The 19,712-nt window shown below is 36.0% G+C and overlaps 2 protein-coding genes across 6 annotated transcripts; one reads left to right on the plus strand and one right to left on the minus strand.

Moving 5' to 3' along the window:
- The first annotated feature begins 1,399 nt into the window (after positions 1-1,399).
- LOC132615531 (uncharacterized) lies at positions 1,400-5,052 on the plus strand. Of its 5 annotated transcripts, XR_009572732.1 has the most exons (6): positions 1,400-1,623; positions 3,448-3,602; positions 3,690-4,268; positions 4,362-4,421; positions 4,497-4,626; positions 4,710-5,052. XR_009572732.1 is itself a non-coding variant. In XM_060330133.1 (3 exons), exons 2-3 carry the CDS (start codon positions 3,459-3,461, stop codon positions 4,026-4,028), a joined length of 483 nt encoding a protein of 160 aa, XP_060186116.1. In that variant the 5' UTR covers positions 1,413-1,623; positions 3,448-3,458; the 3' UTR covers positions 4,029-4,269. The 5 variants fall into 5 exon arrangements, 1 of the variants encoding a protein (XP_060186116.1); XR_009572730.1 differs by having other exon boundaries at positions 4,362-4,626; XR_009572731.1 differs by lacking the exon at positions 4,362-4,421 and having other exon boundaries at positions 1,405-1,623.
- Positions 5,053-8,092: 3,040 nt separating this feature from the next.
- Positions 8,093-11,204, minus strand: LOC132613686 (2-alkenal reductase (NADP(+)-dependent)-like). Its single transcript, XM_060327838.1, has 5 exons — positions 10,825-11,204; positions 10,400-10,583; positions 9,464-9,630; positions 8,957-9,039; positions 8,093-8,553 (listed from the first exon to the last, which is right to left on the minus strand). Exons 1-5 carry the CDS (start codon positions 11,047-11,049, stop codon positions 8,175-8,177), a joined length of 1,038 nt encoding a protein of 345 aa, XP_060183821.1. The 5' UTR covers positions 11,050-11,204; the 3' UTR covers positions 8,093-8,174.
- Positions 11,205-19,712: the final 8,508 nt, after the last annotated feature.

Below are 19,712 nucleotides of genomic sequence, written 5' to 3' on the forward strand. Positions count from 1 at the left end.
TCTTATTATCCATGATTGTGGCCATTGATCATTTTACTTGCTTTCTAGGTTGGTTTACCTTTCCGCATTAGTTATAATTCTCTCAGAAACCAAAACATTATCTATCGTTTGACTTAGTTTAGTTGGTGAAAGTTCCTTACTTTCTTAATCGCCTAGTATATTGTTCCCTGTGGGATCGACCCCGACTCATAGTTGGGTAAATTATATTGCATACGACCGTGTACACTTTCTCTTTGAGGAGTGGATTTGGACGTTATCAGTGACCCACTCTCTTAAAGAGAGTGAGCAACATAATTTTTTTTTAAATATTATTTTTATAGTAATTTCTTTCATTAAATATATTTTCTTATTTTTTCTTTTCATTTTCCTGTTTTCTCTTTTTTTTTTTATTCCCCTTCTTCTTCGTTGAACCTCAATCTCCATTTCTTATTTTTTCTTTTCATTTAGGTTTTACTTTCTTTTTTTTACATATTATATTTTGTCCTTCTCTTATCTATTATTTTACCAAGAATATGACATTTTGGCCGGAAAATTTTCTGCCATTCTCTGTGTTGTTCGTCGTCGGTGACGGAAAAAGACCCGACAAAAAAAAAGTTGTAGAAAGTCAACTTTTTGGTAAAGATAGAATATTTTCAGTCTCTTTTGTTAAGATATTAGGTTTGAGTATACAAAGGGAAGATTTGAGAAAGTATTTTAGATCCGTTCTTTAAAATAAAAACATATTCACCTCATCGGAAACAATGGTGACACCGGCGAATAAATTTTCCGGCAAATAAATCCTAACTTATTACATTACCTTTTTTTCTCCTTCGTTAGTCAAACTCAACAATTAATTTGTTTATAGTAATAAAAAAAAAAGGAAGAAAAGAAGAAGAAAGAATGGTGGGGAGAAGTGATAAGGGGAAGTGGGGAACAGAGGTCTTGGAAATCTGAGAAGCAGCAAAGAGAAAATGAAAAGAAATGGGGAGAGAAAAGAGTAAAGAGAGAGGAAAAAGAAAAATGAAGAAATGAAAAGAAAAGGAGAGAGAAAAGAGTAAAGATAAAGGAAAAAGAAAAATGAAGAAATATAAAAATAGTTAAAAATAGAAAAATGACGTGTCGGAATAAGAGTGGTGCGTGATGTAGACACTCTTCATTAAGACTGGTATTGAGTTAGGAAGGTTGTATTAATTCCACCTTGAATTGGTTCAAGGGGGTAATAGGACCTCCCGCAAAGTTAAAGTGTCTTTTTGAAAAAATGTGTCATTTTCAGGGGGCTATTTATGTATTTTCTCTTTAATTGACAAATACTTTAATAAGTTACTACTTTATAGAAATGGGAGTTTAGGGAACCAACAGGTGACGAACAGGGGTATAAAAGAAAATATAAATATTTGTCAAGGACAATTTTGTATTTAATCGTTTCATTCCTTTACACAAAAGCTTCCACTTTCTTCCATTGAACTCTTCCTGAAGTGCTCAAAAATCTCTCTCTTTTTTTCTCTCTTCATATAGTCCTAACCCAAAAATATAATACTACTTAATTCTCAAAACCTAGAAAATTCCATTGAAAATCTTCCTCACGTGTTCAAGATTCTCCTCTGTTTTCCCGGGAATTCATCTGATTCTATAAGTGGTTTTCTGGTAAGTTTCTCCGTACACTCTTTGAATTTTTCTGGTGTTTCTATTGATTGCAATGATAAAAGATCCTCTCTTTTTGTTGGCTATTTTGTTCCACTACTTTTGATGAGTATATGATAGGTTTCTGACTTTTATTTTTCTTGCTTTTATTAAATGACACTCCTTTTAAATTCAATCTGTTAGTAACTTTTTTTTTGGACTAATTTAACTGATTGTGATAAAAAAAAATCTCTGTTTTCTTTGTTGGGTATGTTATTCCACTACTGTTGATGGGTGTATGATAGGTTTCCTGGTGGATTGGTAGTTTATTGTAGTATTTTGTACTAGTGTGTTCCTAATTTGGATGGGTTTACCCATGGATGTTTGAAAATTGGGTTTTCCTCTTCTTATTTTACTTGCCTTTCCCCCCGGGTTCTATTTGCTTATTATACACCCCTAATTGTTGGTATTTGCTTCATGTTACTATGTTAGGACTGAAGAAAATCGAAATAAGCGCTTGAGATTTCAGCATAGAATGTAGCTTACAAGAACTAAGTACAAAATATCTCTAAATTAAGAATCAAAAAGATAGAAAACAAACAGATTAAACTAACAGAAAGGTAGAAACAAAGAGCCCTAAGGCTCGCCACCAATTGTGATGCAACCCACTTCAACATACAAACTGGTAGTAAATGTTGGTTATTTTCTAACGGATATGGTTCTAATTTTAGCCCGTGTTGGTTTGTTATTTAATCGTGTTCTCTTTTTCAATTTTCTGATTGATAGTAGTGCTAATTCATGGCAGTTGAGTTTTATGTGTTCATATGAAGTTGAAGATCTATTTCTTGATAGGAAAGTCTTAAGTTTGAAATTCATGAATTGTGCATCTCTCTAGAATAATGAAGTTTTGATTTTCATAGCGGAAATTAATTTTATGGGTTAGTAAAACTGTTACTGTCGAAAATCAATTCATCATACTCAAGCCTTTTATACATTTTACATATATACATGTTGTCCACAACTTCTGTACATATGATATTAGTTTTAACTTTCCAATACGGGATTACAACGGGTTCACAACACCATACAACATAATTTTAAAAGCAATGGAAACAAACATGCTTTCATAGAAAACAATACAATAGTGAACCATGGGAAACAACCATCCAAACAAGGGGTTAGTTAATTTGGCACAGAGAAGGTAGTTGAGTTACTTAAATAATTGAATGTTTGTTAAATGACTACTAGGTATTGGGGTGTATTAATAGTGATTCGTAAATGAATTACTTGTTCATTTCAGAATGTGAATAGTTTGATTGTCAAATTTGACAAGTCACTATAGGTTAGTTAATTTGTGATAGAGGAGGTAGTTGAGTTACTTGATAAAACTGAATCATTGTGAAATGACTACTTGGTAATGGGTTGTATTTGTAGTGATTCCTGAATGAGTTACTTGTTCATTTGAAAATGTGGAACTTTTCATTTGTTGTACAATTTTAGTGGTTCTGGATCAGTTGGTTCACATAACAAATAAATATAAGAAAGAGAGGAAAGAAGATAGTAATAACTAATTGCTGGTGGAAGCTGTCAGGGATTCTTACTAGATCGCATAAACTCTTAGGACTAATTTACTTGATGGAAATAGATAATTAGTTCATAAAATCCTTTTTAAGTCGAAGTTGGATAGCTAAAGATGTAGTAGTATATATAGATGTAAGATACCTACAATATTTCTGAAAGTTTCCTTTTTTTCCTATCCAGGACTTCTTACCTTATCACACTGAAAAATAAAAACTCTATTTGGTATAGACATGCGATATTAATTATTTGTATAACTTTTCCTGACAGTTGGCAGACACATGGCACCAAGATTAAACATTGATCGAATAACAACCGACACGCCAGATTGGACTTCCAAAGTCCAAATTATCGACATGAGCCGTGAGCGAGAAAATCCTGAGAAGAAAATCAGATTACAAAATTTAATTTTGGAAGATGAAGAGGTAATTTTATCTATAGCATTATCATTTAATTTGCTTTATATGGAAGTATAATTTACGTTCATCTGAGACACATACTGAACTCTACAGGAGCAGCAAATTAAGGCCGTTCTGTATGGTGATGATATTGGGTATGCAGAGAAGGTTCAAATCTCGGAGACATATCTGATTTTCGCTGCAAGAGTTCGAGTTTCGCCCACTTTATACGGTAAACCAATGCACAAGTTTTATTGGGTACTCGACAAAGAAACTATAGTTGAACATGTCAAGCCAACTGACGAGCATGAGAAACCACTCCCACCATCAACTAAGCTGAATATCACAACTTTTGATCGCATCGTTTATATGACTCCTCATTCTTCTGTAGAAATTAGTATACCACTCCTACCAATTATTAGCAAGCTCAATTATATATGCTTATACATTTAAGTACAACATTCATTTCCGATTATATGCCCTTATTTTCCTTTGGAAGCATATGCATATCCTTACGATAGATGCTCAAAAATTTAGTATTATATTCCCCGCACTCTCAGCAAAAATGATTTCTACTCACTTTATGGGAGGACTTCGGAGAAATTGAAGGAACTGAGCTCCAAGCTAAAATGGGAAACGATGAAGAGTTCCCTGTAATCCTTGGAAGGAGTATAGGAATATCTTCTTATCAGGGTATGCACATATTAAAATATTTTACCTACAAATTTTTATTTAATACAACATTACACATACATTGTGTCATACATGTTCATCGTTGCAAACTAGATTCAACTCAACAATACACATAAATCCTGCTTACCTACAGGCATTGGAGCTCATCAACTGGTACTAACTTTTCAACTTTACTCTTTAACATGCCCTTGAACAACATATTGAATATTTTATTTGCTGTGACAATAGGGAAAAAACAAACAAACACATGCTTTCAAGTTATGCATCAGCCAGCTTGTCTGTGTCATCAACGTCTCTCGCCGTAACTCCTGCTCAGCAGCAAGTTATCCCCATCGCAGAAATTTCAACACAGACTTCGGTAAGTGTTTCACTTATCTAGATGTGAATAGGTTTATTCATGAAACAAAGTAATATACATGTGCTTTTCATCTTCCTTGACAGATTGGAGTTTTCTATGTTGAGGCAGAAATGTTTATTTCAGAATGAGCTGCAAAAAATTTTGCGTGCTTCCTTAGTCGATGATTGGTGTTTTACCTTTTTTTTCTAGGTACTTCAAAATACCTCCCTGCTATGTGGTTTTTGCAATAGCAAAGGTTGGCAACTAATATTAGGAGATTGTAGCTCCAGCTCATATGAAATGATAAATGAAGATACTTGAAGATGTTATTTGAATATAGTCATGCTAAATAATGTACGTATCTTTCTGTAGTTATGCTAAACAATGTACTTATCTTTTCTTATGGTATCCGTTTTTCATATATAACAAATCATAGCTTCCTGATAATGTCCATTGCATGAGTTGATAAATATTGAATTATCCCCTGACCATCAACTGCTACATTAACAACAATCAGTAGCACCAGTGTATGTAATGCAAATTGTATTACTAGAAAACCGTGCATTGTGTTGAGCACGGGCCTTGCCCATCTAGTATATGTATATACAGCAACACCCACTTGTGTCCTCTCTAATGGGGTTATCCAACCATGATTTTAGAATTTCAATACATGGCGACAATCGAGGAGACACGCCTTCACTATATAGCTTTTAGGCAAATTAGCCAAAAACATTCACCGAACATTTACGTACGAGGCACGTACATAGAGACTAGTTATAAACGCATGAATATAAATGTTGGTTAACCAAAATATTCTTCAAATATTGAATGACTTTTATACCCTTATTTACATTAATCTCTTTACATAAATCAATGGACTATTTTGGTCAAAAAGACATAGAGGTGGAGTTTAAAATAGAAACTAACTGTCAATTTGGCCATCTTTCCTTGTTCAAACCAAATCGTTAAAATTTATCCCTTCAGTATAATTAAATGAATCCAATTCACTGAAGGTCACTCCATACGTAAATAAATACAACTTTCTTTTTGATGATTAATGAAGATGTGAGATGGTAAATAAATACAACTTTGGTTGAAAGGAGGACAAAACAAATGCTAGGAAACAAAATATGCTATATAATAATTGAAAAATCTCTTAAGAAGAAGAAGAAAAAAATGGTGCGAGATGAAAATATGCTATAATATTGAAAAATCTTTTTACTCTTCAATTACTAAGTTAAGTCTCAAAAAAAAAAAAAAAAAAAAAATTAGGACAAATATTGTTTCTCTATTTCAATCATAATCTAATTAATTGAAGACTCTTAAGCTTGTAAATTTTGAATTCCACCATAGACCGTAATTTAATAGGCTTAGGTGTTAGTTTACCTTTTACCTCTTATGTTTCATCTTAAAAATAAAAAGAGTCATTAAACTAAAGTAATTATTTTTAGACAATGAGTAAAACAAAATATAACAATGTTTGAATAAAATTCGTCATCTTGATTATTTATATCCCCATATCTAGGACTTTGAATTTCTAATTAACTATTAACAAAAATTACTAAATTAAGCTACATAATAAATTCGGATGGGTAGGGTACTTGTGGGTTGGATCTAATATCTATGTGGATCAATAAATCAGTACAATCTATTTAATCAAAATCATACATGTGATATTTTATAATTATATTAAAAGGAGGGACATGTTTAACGATAAAGGCAATTGGGGGCCCAATAGAGGTAAGGAGGAACAATTTTTTTATTTTTTTTTTGCGCGGATTGGCCTTCATTTGGGGTGGTCTTTAATTTTTTTTCTTCAAATTGGTGGTCTTTAAATTTTACCCTTCGCCTAATACCCCGAGGTTGTGGGTTCGAACCCCAGCTCAGTAAACAAAATAAAAATTTGCAAGGGAGAATTTGTGCAAATATGGGCAAATTTTGACTTTGCAGCGTAATTCTGCCTAAAGGACAAAAGTTAAAGACCAGAAATTTGAGGGCTAAAAATTAAAGACCACCCCCAGCGAAGGACAATCCTGCAAATTGCCCGAACAATTTTAACCTGAAAACTAACGTTAAGGGCAATAGGGGTCCAATAAGTGGAAGGAGAGCAAATTAACCATTTTCAATACGTTAGGGATATTTTTCACCATTTCCATTTCACGTCAAAAGCATTGCGCATTGGTAAAAAACGTGTGAAATGTTGATTTGATAATATTGATTGATTTTTATATACGACCTTAAGAATTATATAATTTTTGTAAGAAAATTATTCTGTATCAGATAAAATTGAAATGCTTGATAATTATTTTTTTAGAATATATATAACCTGAAAATTTATTATTTTAAAATACGCATTTCATAGTATTTGATACAAGATATATTCGTGCAAAGCACGAACATAGAGACTAGTGTATTATAAATACATGCACTGCTTCAAAACAAAATACATTCAATTACAGACTTTCTTTTCTTCTCTTTATTGCTTTCTACAACTCACAAAAAATTGTTCTTGAGGGGAATTTCGAATTAATTGTTGGTTTTCGAATTTGATTGATTTTGTAAATCCTGGAGGAATTCTGCCACCATTCCAGCAATAACGAAGTGGAAGAGTTAAATTCCTTAAGAATAGACATTACTCTGTTAAAAGCCTAATTTTTTCTTCCCCGCTTATAGCAAGTATTATATTCTAACAATCATACGTATTTTGTCTCTAATCAAACGACCCCTATAAGTTCAAGGGGTATGTAAACATGTGGTTATAAGGAACTCTTTTGTATCCTTTTCACTGTGGCCTCTTCGTTCGAATTTCGCTCTTAGGAACTCCAATTTTCAAAGTAAACTCTGGAAATTTTTTGATGTAATGAAAGCGACAAACCATTACAATGACAAAACATCTTGAATAATCAGCCTGCTAGACATACAGTCTCAAGAAAACCTTAAAAAGTATAGATACCGAGAGGCATAGTTACCCCTTTTACTGTGATTTTAAAGCAACTCAAGCATATCATTTTCTTAGCAGATGACATACTTAAACTAAATCCAACTCCGATAGAATCAACCTTGAGACTTTACAGAATTGTTGCAGTTAGGTATTTAATTATACCGAGAGGCATAGTTACCCCTTTTACTGTGATTTTAAAGCAACTCAAGCATATCATTTTCTTAGCAGATGACATACTTAAACTAAATCCAACTCCGATAGAATCAACCTTGAGACTTTACAGAATTGTTGCAGTTAGGTATTTATTTATGGACCGACTGGTCGAATTTTTTCCCAAACACTGAAGCAGAATTTCATACTGGAAAAAAATCGAGATATTTTCCACTTGTCATGTTTTGCCAGATACATGAAATTGTCATGGACCAAAGAGGAAAAAAAAAACAATTGGATTGAGCATTCAGGTTCTTTATGCTTGAGGCAGACCATAATATATGCACTAAGCAAAATAATGCAATCAAAACGTTCCTAATCATAAACACAAATATCTCTACTAAATCTGCTACTGAGTTTATTTAAAAGAACTGGCACATCAACCACCATCTAGACAGTTACTAACATTTGTGTACATTTATTCACGCGAAACCCTCACAACTTGCTTTCCAATATTGCGACCTGAGAAGAGACCAACTAGAGCACTAGGAGCACTTTCGAGACCTTCAGCTATGTCCTCCACATACACAATGTTACCAGCCTTTATTAGTGGAATGATCATTTCCAAATATTTCGGGTAGAGATGAAAGTAATCAAAAACAATAAATCCCTCCATGCGGATTCGTTTTGTGATGAGGCAGGACAAGTTGTGCACTCCTTCAGTCTGCTCAAGGTTGTTTTGCGAAAGCATCCCACACGCAGCAATATGGCCATGGAGTTTCATATTCAGAAGAACTGCATCAAGCATCTTCCCTCCAACATTCTCAAAGTATATGTCAATTCCATCAGGGAAGCACCTAATCGAAACCAATATTTCCAGTGACTTTAAGTCCGGGGATCTTTTTCAGTGTGAAATTATACAAATAAATAGCTTTTTATATTTTAAAAGTTTGGTTTAAACAAATTCCACGTCAGCGATATCTGCCGGACTTTGTAGGTGAAATACTACAATAGTTGAGTGACTTTGTTGGTGAAATGACTATAATTGAGTAACTTTTCTGTTACAAAACAAAGTAGAGTGATTTTCTGAGATAATTACCATTAATTAAGTGACTTCTGTGTTACAAAACAAAATTGAGTGACTTTGTAAGATAAAGACTGTTAGTTGAGTGATAGTCTAGGGAAATTAAATCGAAAAAGCTGTTGCTAACTGCTTCCCTATACCAGGCCCAAATTTGCATAATAGGTAAGATTACTAACCTCTTCAAAGCTGCATCTAAATCCTGCTCCTCTTTGTAGTTAAAAGCTTCATCAAAGCCAAACTTGCTCTTCAATAGATCAACCTTTAATAATGAATAAAAACAGATAGATTAAGTTCAAATGACAACAGAGTTAAACATCATGGTCTTTTTGGTTCCGTAGAGACACTTACATCATCCAATTAGTTTCGTACAAGAATAAAGGAAAGATAGCTTCACCACTATTCAGATTCAATAAATGAAATATAACGCTACTAAAAAAAACTATTTTCCATTGAAAAATGTTCAGTGAGAAAAATCTAAATAGTAGTGTTTTCAAAAGAAAAAATTAGAAACTTTCCCAGCGTTTCAATGAAAACCTGTTTTTCATCATGTGTTTTCCCAATGAACTGACTTGGTGGGAATGAGGTGGAAAAATCATGCTCTATAACATAAATATAAATTTCCCATAGAATTATGGGTGGAAAACTTCGGTTTGTAGTAGTGTAAGCATCACGATGGAACTTACCTTTTCTTTGCTACCAGCACTACCAACAACATAGCAACCGATCATCTTTGCAAATTGCCCAACAAGCTGACCAACTACTCCAGAAGCACCTGAAACAAAGACAGTTTCACCCTTCTTGGGTGAGCAAAGCTCATAAAAACCAGCATAAGCTGTTATCCCAGGCATCCCTGCACACCAAATGAGTAAAATTTAATGAGCTTTCTTTTCTGTCTGGCCTACTTCACCTATTATTACTCCCTCTGTCCCAATTTATATGGGTCATTTTCCTTTTTAATCCGTTAAAAAAGAATGTCACATTTTTATAATTAAAAACAACTTAACTAGAAAATTCTCCATTTACCCTTAATGAAACGATTTATAATCACACAAATGTCTAAGGTTTGATCTAGAGCACAAATTTCAAAAGTATTTTTTTCCTTAAATTTTGTGCCAGGTCAAACTGTGCCACATAAATTGGGACGAATGGAGTAGTAAAATTCTTAGACACAAACTTTTGGTACATGATTCTAGAAGGAAAGGGGAATTCGGATGCAATGATCATAAATAAAGTTTGACTCTTGAAATCGGAACCGTGTCACATAATTGGGACGGAGGGAGTATGTTTTAGTTAGATTAATACCAAAAGCTGAAATACACAATACAAATTGCATTCACGTGGTTTTACGAAAGAAAAAACTCACATTCATGCCCATAACTCCTTGTTGACATAGAAAGAGCCACAAGAAGACAGAGAAAATGTGAAAATAGTCGTTTTAAGTATACAACAGATTATGATCGAAATGTAGCGGGATCAATTCCAGCATTTTTAAGCACAGAGTCAGCACTATGATTTGATTAGTTACAAAAAGTTACAACTTGAAATTGCTAAACTACATTACCCAGCCGGTTCAATAGATTTTGCATTCTTGTAAAGATTATATTGAGAGAATAACTCACCAAGGATTCCTGTATAGTAGGAAAGAGGCACATCCTTGTCATGAATTTTAAACAGAGTCTGATCGGTAGCTTTAGTTACAATACTATACTCCTCCCACCCAGTCATTCCCCAAACTAATTCCCCTTTCTGGAAGTTTGAATTACCAGACCCCAAAACTTTAGCCACTCCATATCCCGTGATAGGCTATATAACATAAAAGAAAAATTGTGAGAAACATTATTACAGGATAAACAGTATTTTCTCTAGGAAATCAAGTTCTTTACAAATGAGGAAAATGACTTCCTATTAAAAAGTAGGGAAAACATGTAAGGATCGGATCTTGGGCCTAATTCAACCCCGAAAGCTAGCTCAAATTAAAGAGAGGAGAATTGTACAAGCTATATAAAGAGTTCCATGTTCCATATAAAGAAAATTAAATACTTACAGAGCCAGGAGTGAAGGACTCAACATAGCTACCCTCAAGTTTCCTCATGCGGGAACGCATGTAAGAGTCACAGGACAAGTAAAGATTCTTCAAAATCACAGCATTAGAACCTTTTTGATCATCCAGTTTAATGGTTGTATTCTTGAATACCATGTCTGATTCCTTAAGGTAACCAGTGACATAGTGTTTTAGAATGACCTGTTTGTTGCTCACTTGTTTTGCCATTTTTCACTTTTTCTATGTTTAATGTGAATGATAGGTTGTCGTAGAAGTTAGTGTAGGGGGTGCGTATATAGAGAGAAAGAGATAGAAGGGCAAAACGTAACTGATGGCGGAGGCGATGTGTTGGAAGAGAAATGTGTTTGAACTTTGATTATGTTCGGCTGTATAGTGATGTTGGTGTTTTCACATTTTGGAGTTCTGTAGAAGGGTTTGATTTCTTCCACTTGTCTATTTGGGCTTGTTCCCTTGTTCATTTGGAAATCCTTTTGAAACAATTCAATGTTTGTCGATTACACGTTGGAGCTGTGTAGAAGGATTTTGATTTCTTTCACTTACCTAATTGGGCTTGTTGCGTTGTTCATTTGGAAACTCTTTTGAAACTTTTATGCATGTCATTTTCATGTAGTCACTTGTTATTCCTTTCATTCACTTTTTATAACATTTCTAGTATTGACTATATGTCGATGAAATGGGACCGCAAAGACAATTTACCACTAGAGCTTGCTTTGCTCTCACTCCGCTCACTCCCACTCTTTGATGCCAAAGGTCGATGACTAGTTAATCGACTCCTGGCCCGAGGAAGGCTCAACGGTTTTAGCAGTGTACAAAGAAAATCGACAAATCGTACCAAATCAATAATTCTTGAAAAAAAACCCGACTAGTGGTTTGGTTTGATTTAGTTTGGTATTGGAAAGAAAAACCCGGCTATAATTGGTTTGGTTTAGTTTTAGCTAAAAAAAAAAAGTCAAATCGAACCAAACCAACCCGACATTACATTTATATAATTTTTAAAAATATATACATAAAAACATTTCTTTATAATGTAATGTATACAATTTTTAAAAATATTTTATACATAAATACATTTATTTATAATGTAATTTATAAATATTTCTTAAACATTTTCATAGTTTTTATTTTTTAACATATTATTTCAAGCTTGGACTAAGAATTTTGGATAGTCCAATAAGTTTTATAGCTCATATATGTTAGTAACTCAAATAAAGTCAAACCAAAACCAAATCAATACTAACTCTAACAAAAGAAATTCAATTCTAGCACTATAAATGAAAATAATGTTGGCTATCTATTCTTTAGTTTTGCATTGATTTAGACAATGAAAATACATAACTTAATTTTATTTTTGTCTTTAATAATTAGACATGTAATCAATACTTATTAACCGTACTTATTTTAGCAAGACTTAGTACTTTTAGATTATGATCATTTTCATTATGGTTTATTAATTAGCAATACTTTTTTTATGCGATTTCATTATTTTTTTATATTTTAGTAGAATGTCATCACTCATCTCACACTTTGTGTTATTTTCTTAACAAACATCTTAATTAGATAATTGTATCTTACTAGGACTAAGGAAATATTTGAATCACAAGTTATATTTTTGTATGAAGACTTTATCGGGAAAAAACCCAAGAAAATTCAAAGTTGAAAAACCCGACTTTTGTTGGTTAATTTGATTTGATTTAAAAATTTAAAAATCCGACACAATTGATTACATTTGATATTTAAAAAACCTGAACCAATTCGGTCCATGTATACCCCTAAGACAAGTCATACCAAGTGTCCATCCAGTCTTTATTAGAACTTGAAAACCCTCCTCCTCGTTTTTCGCTCCCTTTTGTATTATCAGAACATGTTCCAAATCAGACCTTCACTGTTTGAACAATGTCTTATTCCTACGAGTCATACTAACACTCCTTCTAGGCTTGGATGACTCATATGTCATTACCAACTAGGTCTCAATCGGCTTATATCATGTTATAGAACTCTTGAGATAGTACTTCTTTACTATTATGTGAAGCAACTGAAGTTTGTTGCTTTAGACCCCGAATTTGGGGGACCCCTTTTCCAAGAATCATAGTCTTATAGAATAGAGTAGACTATTTTATTTTAGAAAATATTGAGTACTTTGTTGCAGAAAGGGTTGATATACCTTTTGGTTTTAGTACTGTAATCGCATTTTCTATGATGAAATCATTGTATTCTTGCTTATGTTGGTATATTTTGTGTATTTAGGTACAATAAGGACAAGTGATTGGAAACCGAGCAGTTTTGGTTCTGGAGGTGATCTTGTGTGCACAAGTTAACGAGAGGAGCTCGTGACACTTAGAAGAGTTTTTGGACAAACTGAAGGAAGTTGGGTGTCACAACCATGTCGCGGGTCCAGCGCGCAGAGGCTATTCAGGTGTCACACCTGCGTCGTGAGTAGGTGACGGAAAAATCAGCTGCAAACCAAGCTAATTGGAAATCACTGAGCACACCCGCGTTGCACATGCGACGCGGGTGCAACGCATACGAGCTGCCAGTTTCTCCTATATTGATTAGGATTGGGTCGAATTATGTTAGTTTTAACCCTAGATTATAAATATACGTTTTAGTTGTTATTAATGACATGCTGGGATTAGCCGTCGCTTTACTTTCTCTCTCTAGGTTTATTTTATTTTCTTCTTTTCAACCCTAGATTATTCATGAATTCTTGTTCTTCGTCTAGAATCATGAGTGGCTAAACTTCTTATCACGATCCATTTTAGCCTAGGTCATGCGGGTACCTACATTTCCCACCTCGGTAGGTGAACTCTTAACTCGACGTTCACAATTAATAAAGTAATAGCGGAAGAAGTAAAATGACGTAAGTCTCACAATATGATATAATATAGATAAGTGCGGAAGTAAATGAATCCACCCCAGTATCTGGTCTGGTCATACAAAAGCATCTAAATCCGAATACTAAGGTCTGAATAATAATACATAAAATGTCTCAAATCATGTCTTGAGTGAAAAGTAAAACATAAGCAATAGAAGAGTCTTCGAGGTCAGTGGACGTCATGCTCACCCTAGAAAACTCAAGTAGAAGTTGAGGAGTCGATCAACCACGAATCAGAGAAGTAGATCCGGCCTGATACTCTGCATTCATAAAAGAATGCAGCAAGGGCAGGTTAGTATAAACAACAGTACTGGTAGGCATCATAGGCCGACTAAGCATAGTTAACACAATTCAAAAAATAACGCAGATAAACAAGTAAACAAATCACGCATGGAACAATATAATCGTAACCGAGTATCCATCAACACCTATGTAAGTATCTAAACCACAATATAATATATCCGATCCTAAAACAATCACCACAATAGAATCATCACAGTCCAATCATCAACAACACAATCGTCACAATATAGTCATCACGACATCTCACTCAAGTCACAATGCAATGCAATGCAATAATGGTATGAATGTGATGCCATGCCATGCTATGCAAATGAGGTGTACACATGCATTCGGGACGGAAATACCGATGTCTCGGCAGCACAACCCAGTGTGACTCGCGAAGTCTAAGTGCCACCCATCCCGGATCTTTGCCAAATAGACAAACGAGACCCTGGCTAATTGCTCACAGGGGAGTCTCACCGGCACCACTCTGGGGGACCCACGGAGTCCATGCACTACAATCGATTCCGGAATAACATTGGAATCGACCATGCAACAACGATGCCCGAATATAACCATCGGACATCGGCCTCCTCACAATCACTCAAAAGAGTCGTCAAATATCAGTTTCATAAATCAACGATTCTGGAATTGAACCTCGGACATCGGCCTCCTCACAATCACTCAAGTAAAAGAGTTTATCCTGCAACCTTGGGTGCAACCCTTTTTCCTTGCCCTGGGTTACCCATACCTGTTTAAGAGTAAAGTTAGCTATGATATACAATAAGTTCATGTTTTGTTGTTTTCAATTTAGCATGAAGGAAATTTCAACATGGTATATACAAACTCATTTTCTGATGCTCAGGACACAAATTAGCATGGGGACCGTAACACGTTCGACGGACCGTCGAACGGCGTTACAGGCCATAACTTCAACTATAACTTATATTCTCATTTATAGCACAAAGACTGTAACACATTCGACGGTCCGTTGAACGTGTTACGATCCATAACACTTTACCGTAACACCCTCCAATTTCACAGAGAGTTAAGGGGAGATTAGCCGGTGTTACGGTCCGTCAAACGTGTTATGGTCCGTAACACATCATCATAACATGACCCAAATTTCCTGAAAGTTTTGATGGAAATCATAGGTGTTACGGTGTGGTGTTACGGTCCGAAATGCTGGGCGTCTCGCAGAATTTCAACAGATTTCAACACTTAGTCAAAACTTTCGTTTAAGCACGTGGCCCAGATTTTTAACCTTACTATCCTTGGGGTATGGTCTGAAACACCATTTTACACCCTCACGTACCTCGGGTTACTCAGACTTCACCCGGTTTTCTCAAAATTTTCTTTGAAACATTTGATCGAACAGTTGGCGGGCAAACCAATTTACTAGTTTCCAAGTGAAACTTTCAATCGGGATACCCCCCGACTCAGTGGGAAACAATGCCCTTGTGCCCATGAGTCCAATAACACAGTAATCATACCAAACCAACACCCACCGTAGTAATTCCAAGTCCAATAATCAAGGAAACTTCAAAACTTTAAAGTCACATATCATGGCTTACACGAATTGAACAGGAAGAAACATACGATTAGGGAGTGTCGACATTAACATACCTGATTAGACGCAAATGAAATGGCAGAAAAACTTGAGACTTAAAAGATGGCCTCCGCAATGAACTTAAGAGAACAAGACCTCTAAATTGTGCGGAACAATGAGGAGATGGTAAGGAAGAGATGAAGAGTTGAGGGAAGAGGAGTTATAGGGGTGATGGGAAGTTATAAGGGTGGTAAAGAATGGGGAGAGGATTCAAACTTTTATTTGAAATGGGAAGTGTAACTGTCGGTTGAGTTTTTTTAAACCCCTGCCGACCGTTACGCTTCTAGATACGGGCTATAACCCGTGTTATGAAGCGTAATCCGTGTTACGGTCACTCCAAACGAACCTCGTTTATGATTTATTAATGATCTGGCAATTATGCAAACGACGGTCCGTAACCCGTGTTACTAACCATCATACCTGACGTAACATATGTGAAATTTCCAGTAGCTGCTTAGGTGTTCTTCCAAGTTACGGTCACATGTTACGGTCCGTAATGCAATTTGACGGTTCATGTTACGGACCGTAACACTGATCTCCAACCTTCATTGATTTAAGTAGTTACGAGCCGTAACATATGTTACGACAGCGTAACGTGGAGCGTCATTTTGGTGCAAACCCCAGCACTTAATTCTTTTGGCCTCCTCTTTCATGTGAATCCTAGCACATCAGCAAACATAAAAGAAAACAAAGGAAGCACGACATTTAAAATAACATAAAGCAGTAAATGTGGGTTGCCTCCCACATAACGCTTGATTTAACGTCGCGGCTCGACGTGATACCTCAATTGTCAGCTCAGGAACCGTATTTCAAATGATACTTATCAACCACTTTGCCATCATCAATGCACCAATGATAGTGCTTTACTCTTTGTGCATTTACTTTAAAAGTCCGAGTGTCATGCTCGATTTTCGCTTCAATGACGCTTCCATTTAGAGAAACACTAACAATTTCAAACGGCTCTGACCATCGAGACTTAAGCTTGCCCGGAAAGAACTTTAGGCGCGAATTGTATAACAGGACCAAATCCTTTGGCTGAAAATCCCTTTTGAGGATCTTCGAGTCATGATAGTATTTCATTTTTTCCTTGTACAATGTTGCACTTTCATAAGCATTGTACCTAAATACATCCATCTCGTTGATTTGAAACAACCTCAGCTTGGTTGCTTCATGCCAATCCATGTTCAACTTTTTCAATGCCCAAAGGGCCTTATGCTCAAGCTCAATAGGCAAATGACATGCCTTCCCAAATACCAGCTTATACGGTGAAGTCCCAATAGACGTTTTGAAAGCTGTGCGATATGCCCATAGAGCATCATCCAACTTTTTGGACCAGTCAGTGCGATTCACATTGACTGTCTTTGCCAAGATGCTCTTTATCTCTCTATTGGAGACTTCAGCCTAACTACTCGTCTGAGGATGATATGGAGTGGCAACCCTGTGATGCATGAGAAGATCAGCAAAAAATTTATTGCAGAAATGAGAACCACCATCACTAATAATGGCTCTAGGAGTGCCAAATCTGGTAAAGATGTTCTTTTTTAGGAAAGCAATGACTCTCCTCCCATCATTGTTGGGCAAGGCCACCGCTTTCACCCACTTGGAGACATAATCCACAGCAAAAAGAATATATTTCAGGCCATATGAGCTCATAAATGGCCCTATAAAATCAATGCCCCACTCATCAAAGAGCTCCACTTCAAGCACAAAATTCATCGGTGTTTCATGCTTCCAACCTATAGTGCCTTGGCACTGGCATTTATCACAAGAACGTGCCAGTATATTCGCATCGCGATAGATGGCAGGCCAATAGTAGGCACACTCTAGCACCTTAGCTGCAGTTCTATTTCCACTGTGATGCCCATCGACCGGAGAATCATGACAAGCCTTTAAGATTTCCATCACATCAGACTCAGCCACGCATCTTCTGATAATATTGTCTGCACAAGTCCGGAATAAATAAGGCTCATCCTAATAATATTGCCTGCAATCTCTCAAGAATTTCTTCTTTTGATATGACTTTAAATCTTCAGGAACAATGTCGGTAACTAAATAATTGGCAATATCGGCATACCATGATGCCACATCACTAGAAACCGCCAATACTCTTTCATCCGAAAAAGTGTCATCAATGTCTAGCACCTCAGTCGGTCTCCCTGCTGCTTCAAGTCTGGAGAGATGGTCAGCCACTTGATTCTCTGACCTTTTTCGGTCTTTGACTTCAAAGTCAAATTCTTGTAGCAACAACACCCAACTAATCAACCGTGGCTTAGCATCCTTTTTAGCCATCAAATATCGTAAGGCAGCATAGTCAGTGTGAACCACTACCTTAGCACCCAACAAATAGGCCCAAAAGTTTTCAAAAGCATAAACAATAGCAAGTAGCTCTTGCTCTGTCACTGTATAATTCATTTGAGCTCCATTTAGTGTTTTGCTTGCATAATAAATTGGGTGTAAGATTTTGTTAAGCCGCTGACCAAGCATAGCGCCAATAGCAAGACCACTGGCATCACACATCAATTTTAAAGGTAAAGACCAATCCAGAGACACAACAATAGGGGCTGAAGTCAATTTCAACTTCAACTCTTCAAATGCCTTGATGCACTTTTCATCAAAATTGAATTTTGTTTCCTTTTCCAAAAGTTTGCACATTGGATTTGCAATCTTGGAGAAGTCTTTGATGAATCTTCTATAAAATCTAGCGTGCCCCAAGAAAATCCGAACCCCTTTAACTGAGATGGGTGGAGGGAGTTTTGAAATCACATCGATCTTGGCTTGGTCAACTTCAATTCCTTTCTCGGAAATCTTATGGCCAAGGATAATTCCTTCCTTTACCATAAAATGACATTTTTCCCAGTTAAGAACTATGTTTGTCTCCTCACACCTCTGTAGCACCCGATAAAGATGGTCTAAGCATTCATCGAATAAATCTCCCACAACAGAGAAATCATCCATGAAGACTTCAAGAAAGTTTTCAACCATATCAGAAAATATGGACATCATACATTGCTGGAAGGTAGCTGGGGTGCTGGGGCGTTGCAAAGACCAAATGGCATTCGGCTGAAAGCGAATGTCCCATAGGGACAAGTGAAAGTAGTCTTTTCTTGGTCTTTCAATGCAATGTTGATTTGATTTTACCCAGAGTACCCATCCAAGAAATAATAATAAGACCTTCTGACTAGCCGATTAAGCATTTGATCAATAAAAGGCATAGGGAAATAGTCCTTGCAAGATGCAGTGTTCAGCTTTCTGAAGTCCATGCAAACTCTCCAACCGGTGACAGTTCTTATAGGTATCAACTCATTTCTCGAATTAAGGACAACAACGATGCCCCCCTTCTTTGGCACACATTGGAATGGACTCACCCATGGACTATTGGCAATTTGGTAAACCACCCCAGCATCTAGCCACTTAATAATCTCTTTCTTTACCACCTCTTGCATCGGTGGATTCAATCTTCTCTGATGCTCAACACTTGGTGAATTTTCCTCTTCCAACTGAATTCGGTGCTCATAAATTTCGGAGGGAATCCCCCGAATGTCTGCAATAGTCCAACCCAAGGCCCTCAAATGTTTCCTCAAGACTGCGAGGAGTCTTTGAGTCTGACCCTCATTCAAAAGTGATGATAGAATAACTGGGAGAGTACTATTTGCTCTAAGAAACTCATATCTAAGATGAGATGGAAGTTGCTTGAGTTCCAACTTTGGCGGCTCAATAATTGAAGGTTTTTCCGAAGGAGTTATTCGCTTCTCTAGATCAAGAGACAATTTCTTAGGCTCATAAGAGTAAGAACCCAAATCGGTGAGTGAGTTTACCGTCTCAATATATCCCTCCATCTCTTCAGCGTCAAAATTACCAAGATGGCCGATAATGCTTCACCCAAGAATTCTTCTTCCATCTTGAACTCTACCGCTTCATCCACCACATCAAAAGAATTAATAGCCGAAATATTCTGATAAAGACTTGCAATTTCATACCCTTGTCGGCTTGAAAAGTCACCTCCTCGTCATTAATCCAGAACTTGATTTCATTTTTTTAATCCATAAGAGCCCTCCCTGTAGCAAGGAAAGGTCTCCCTAGGAATTTCTTGATCAACAGCACAGTCTA

Source organism: Lycium barbarum, chromosome 10, assembly GCF_019175385.1.
Source record: "Lycium barbarum isolate Lr01 chromosome 10, ASM1917538v2, whole genome shotgun sequence".
NCBI lineage: Eukaryota > Viridiplantae > Streptophyta > Magnoliopsida > Solanales > Solanaceae > Lycium > Lycium barbarum.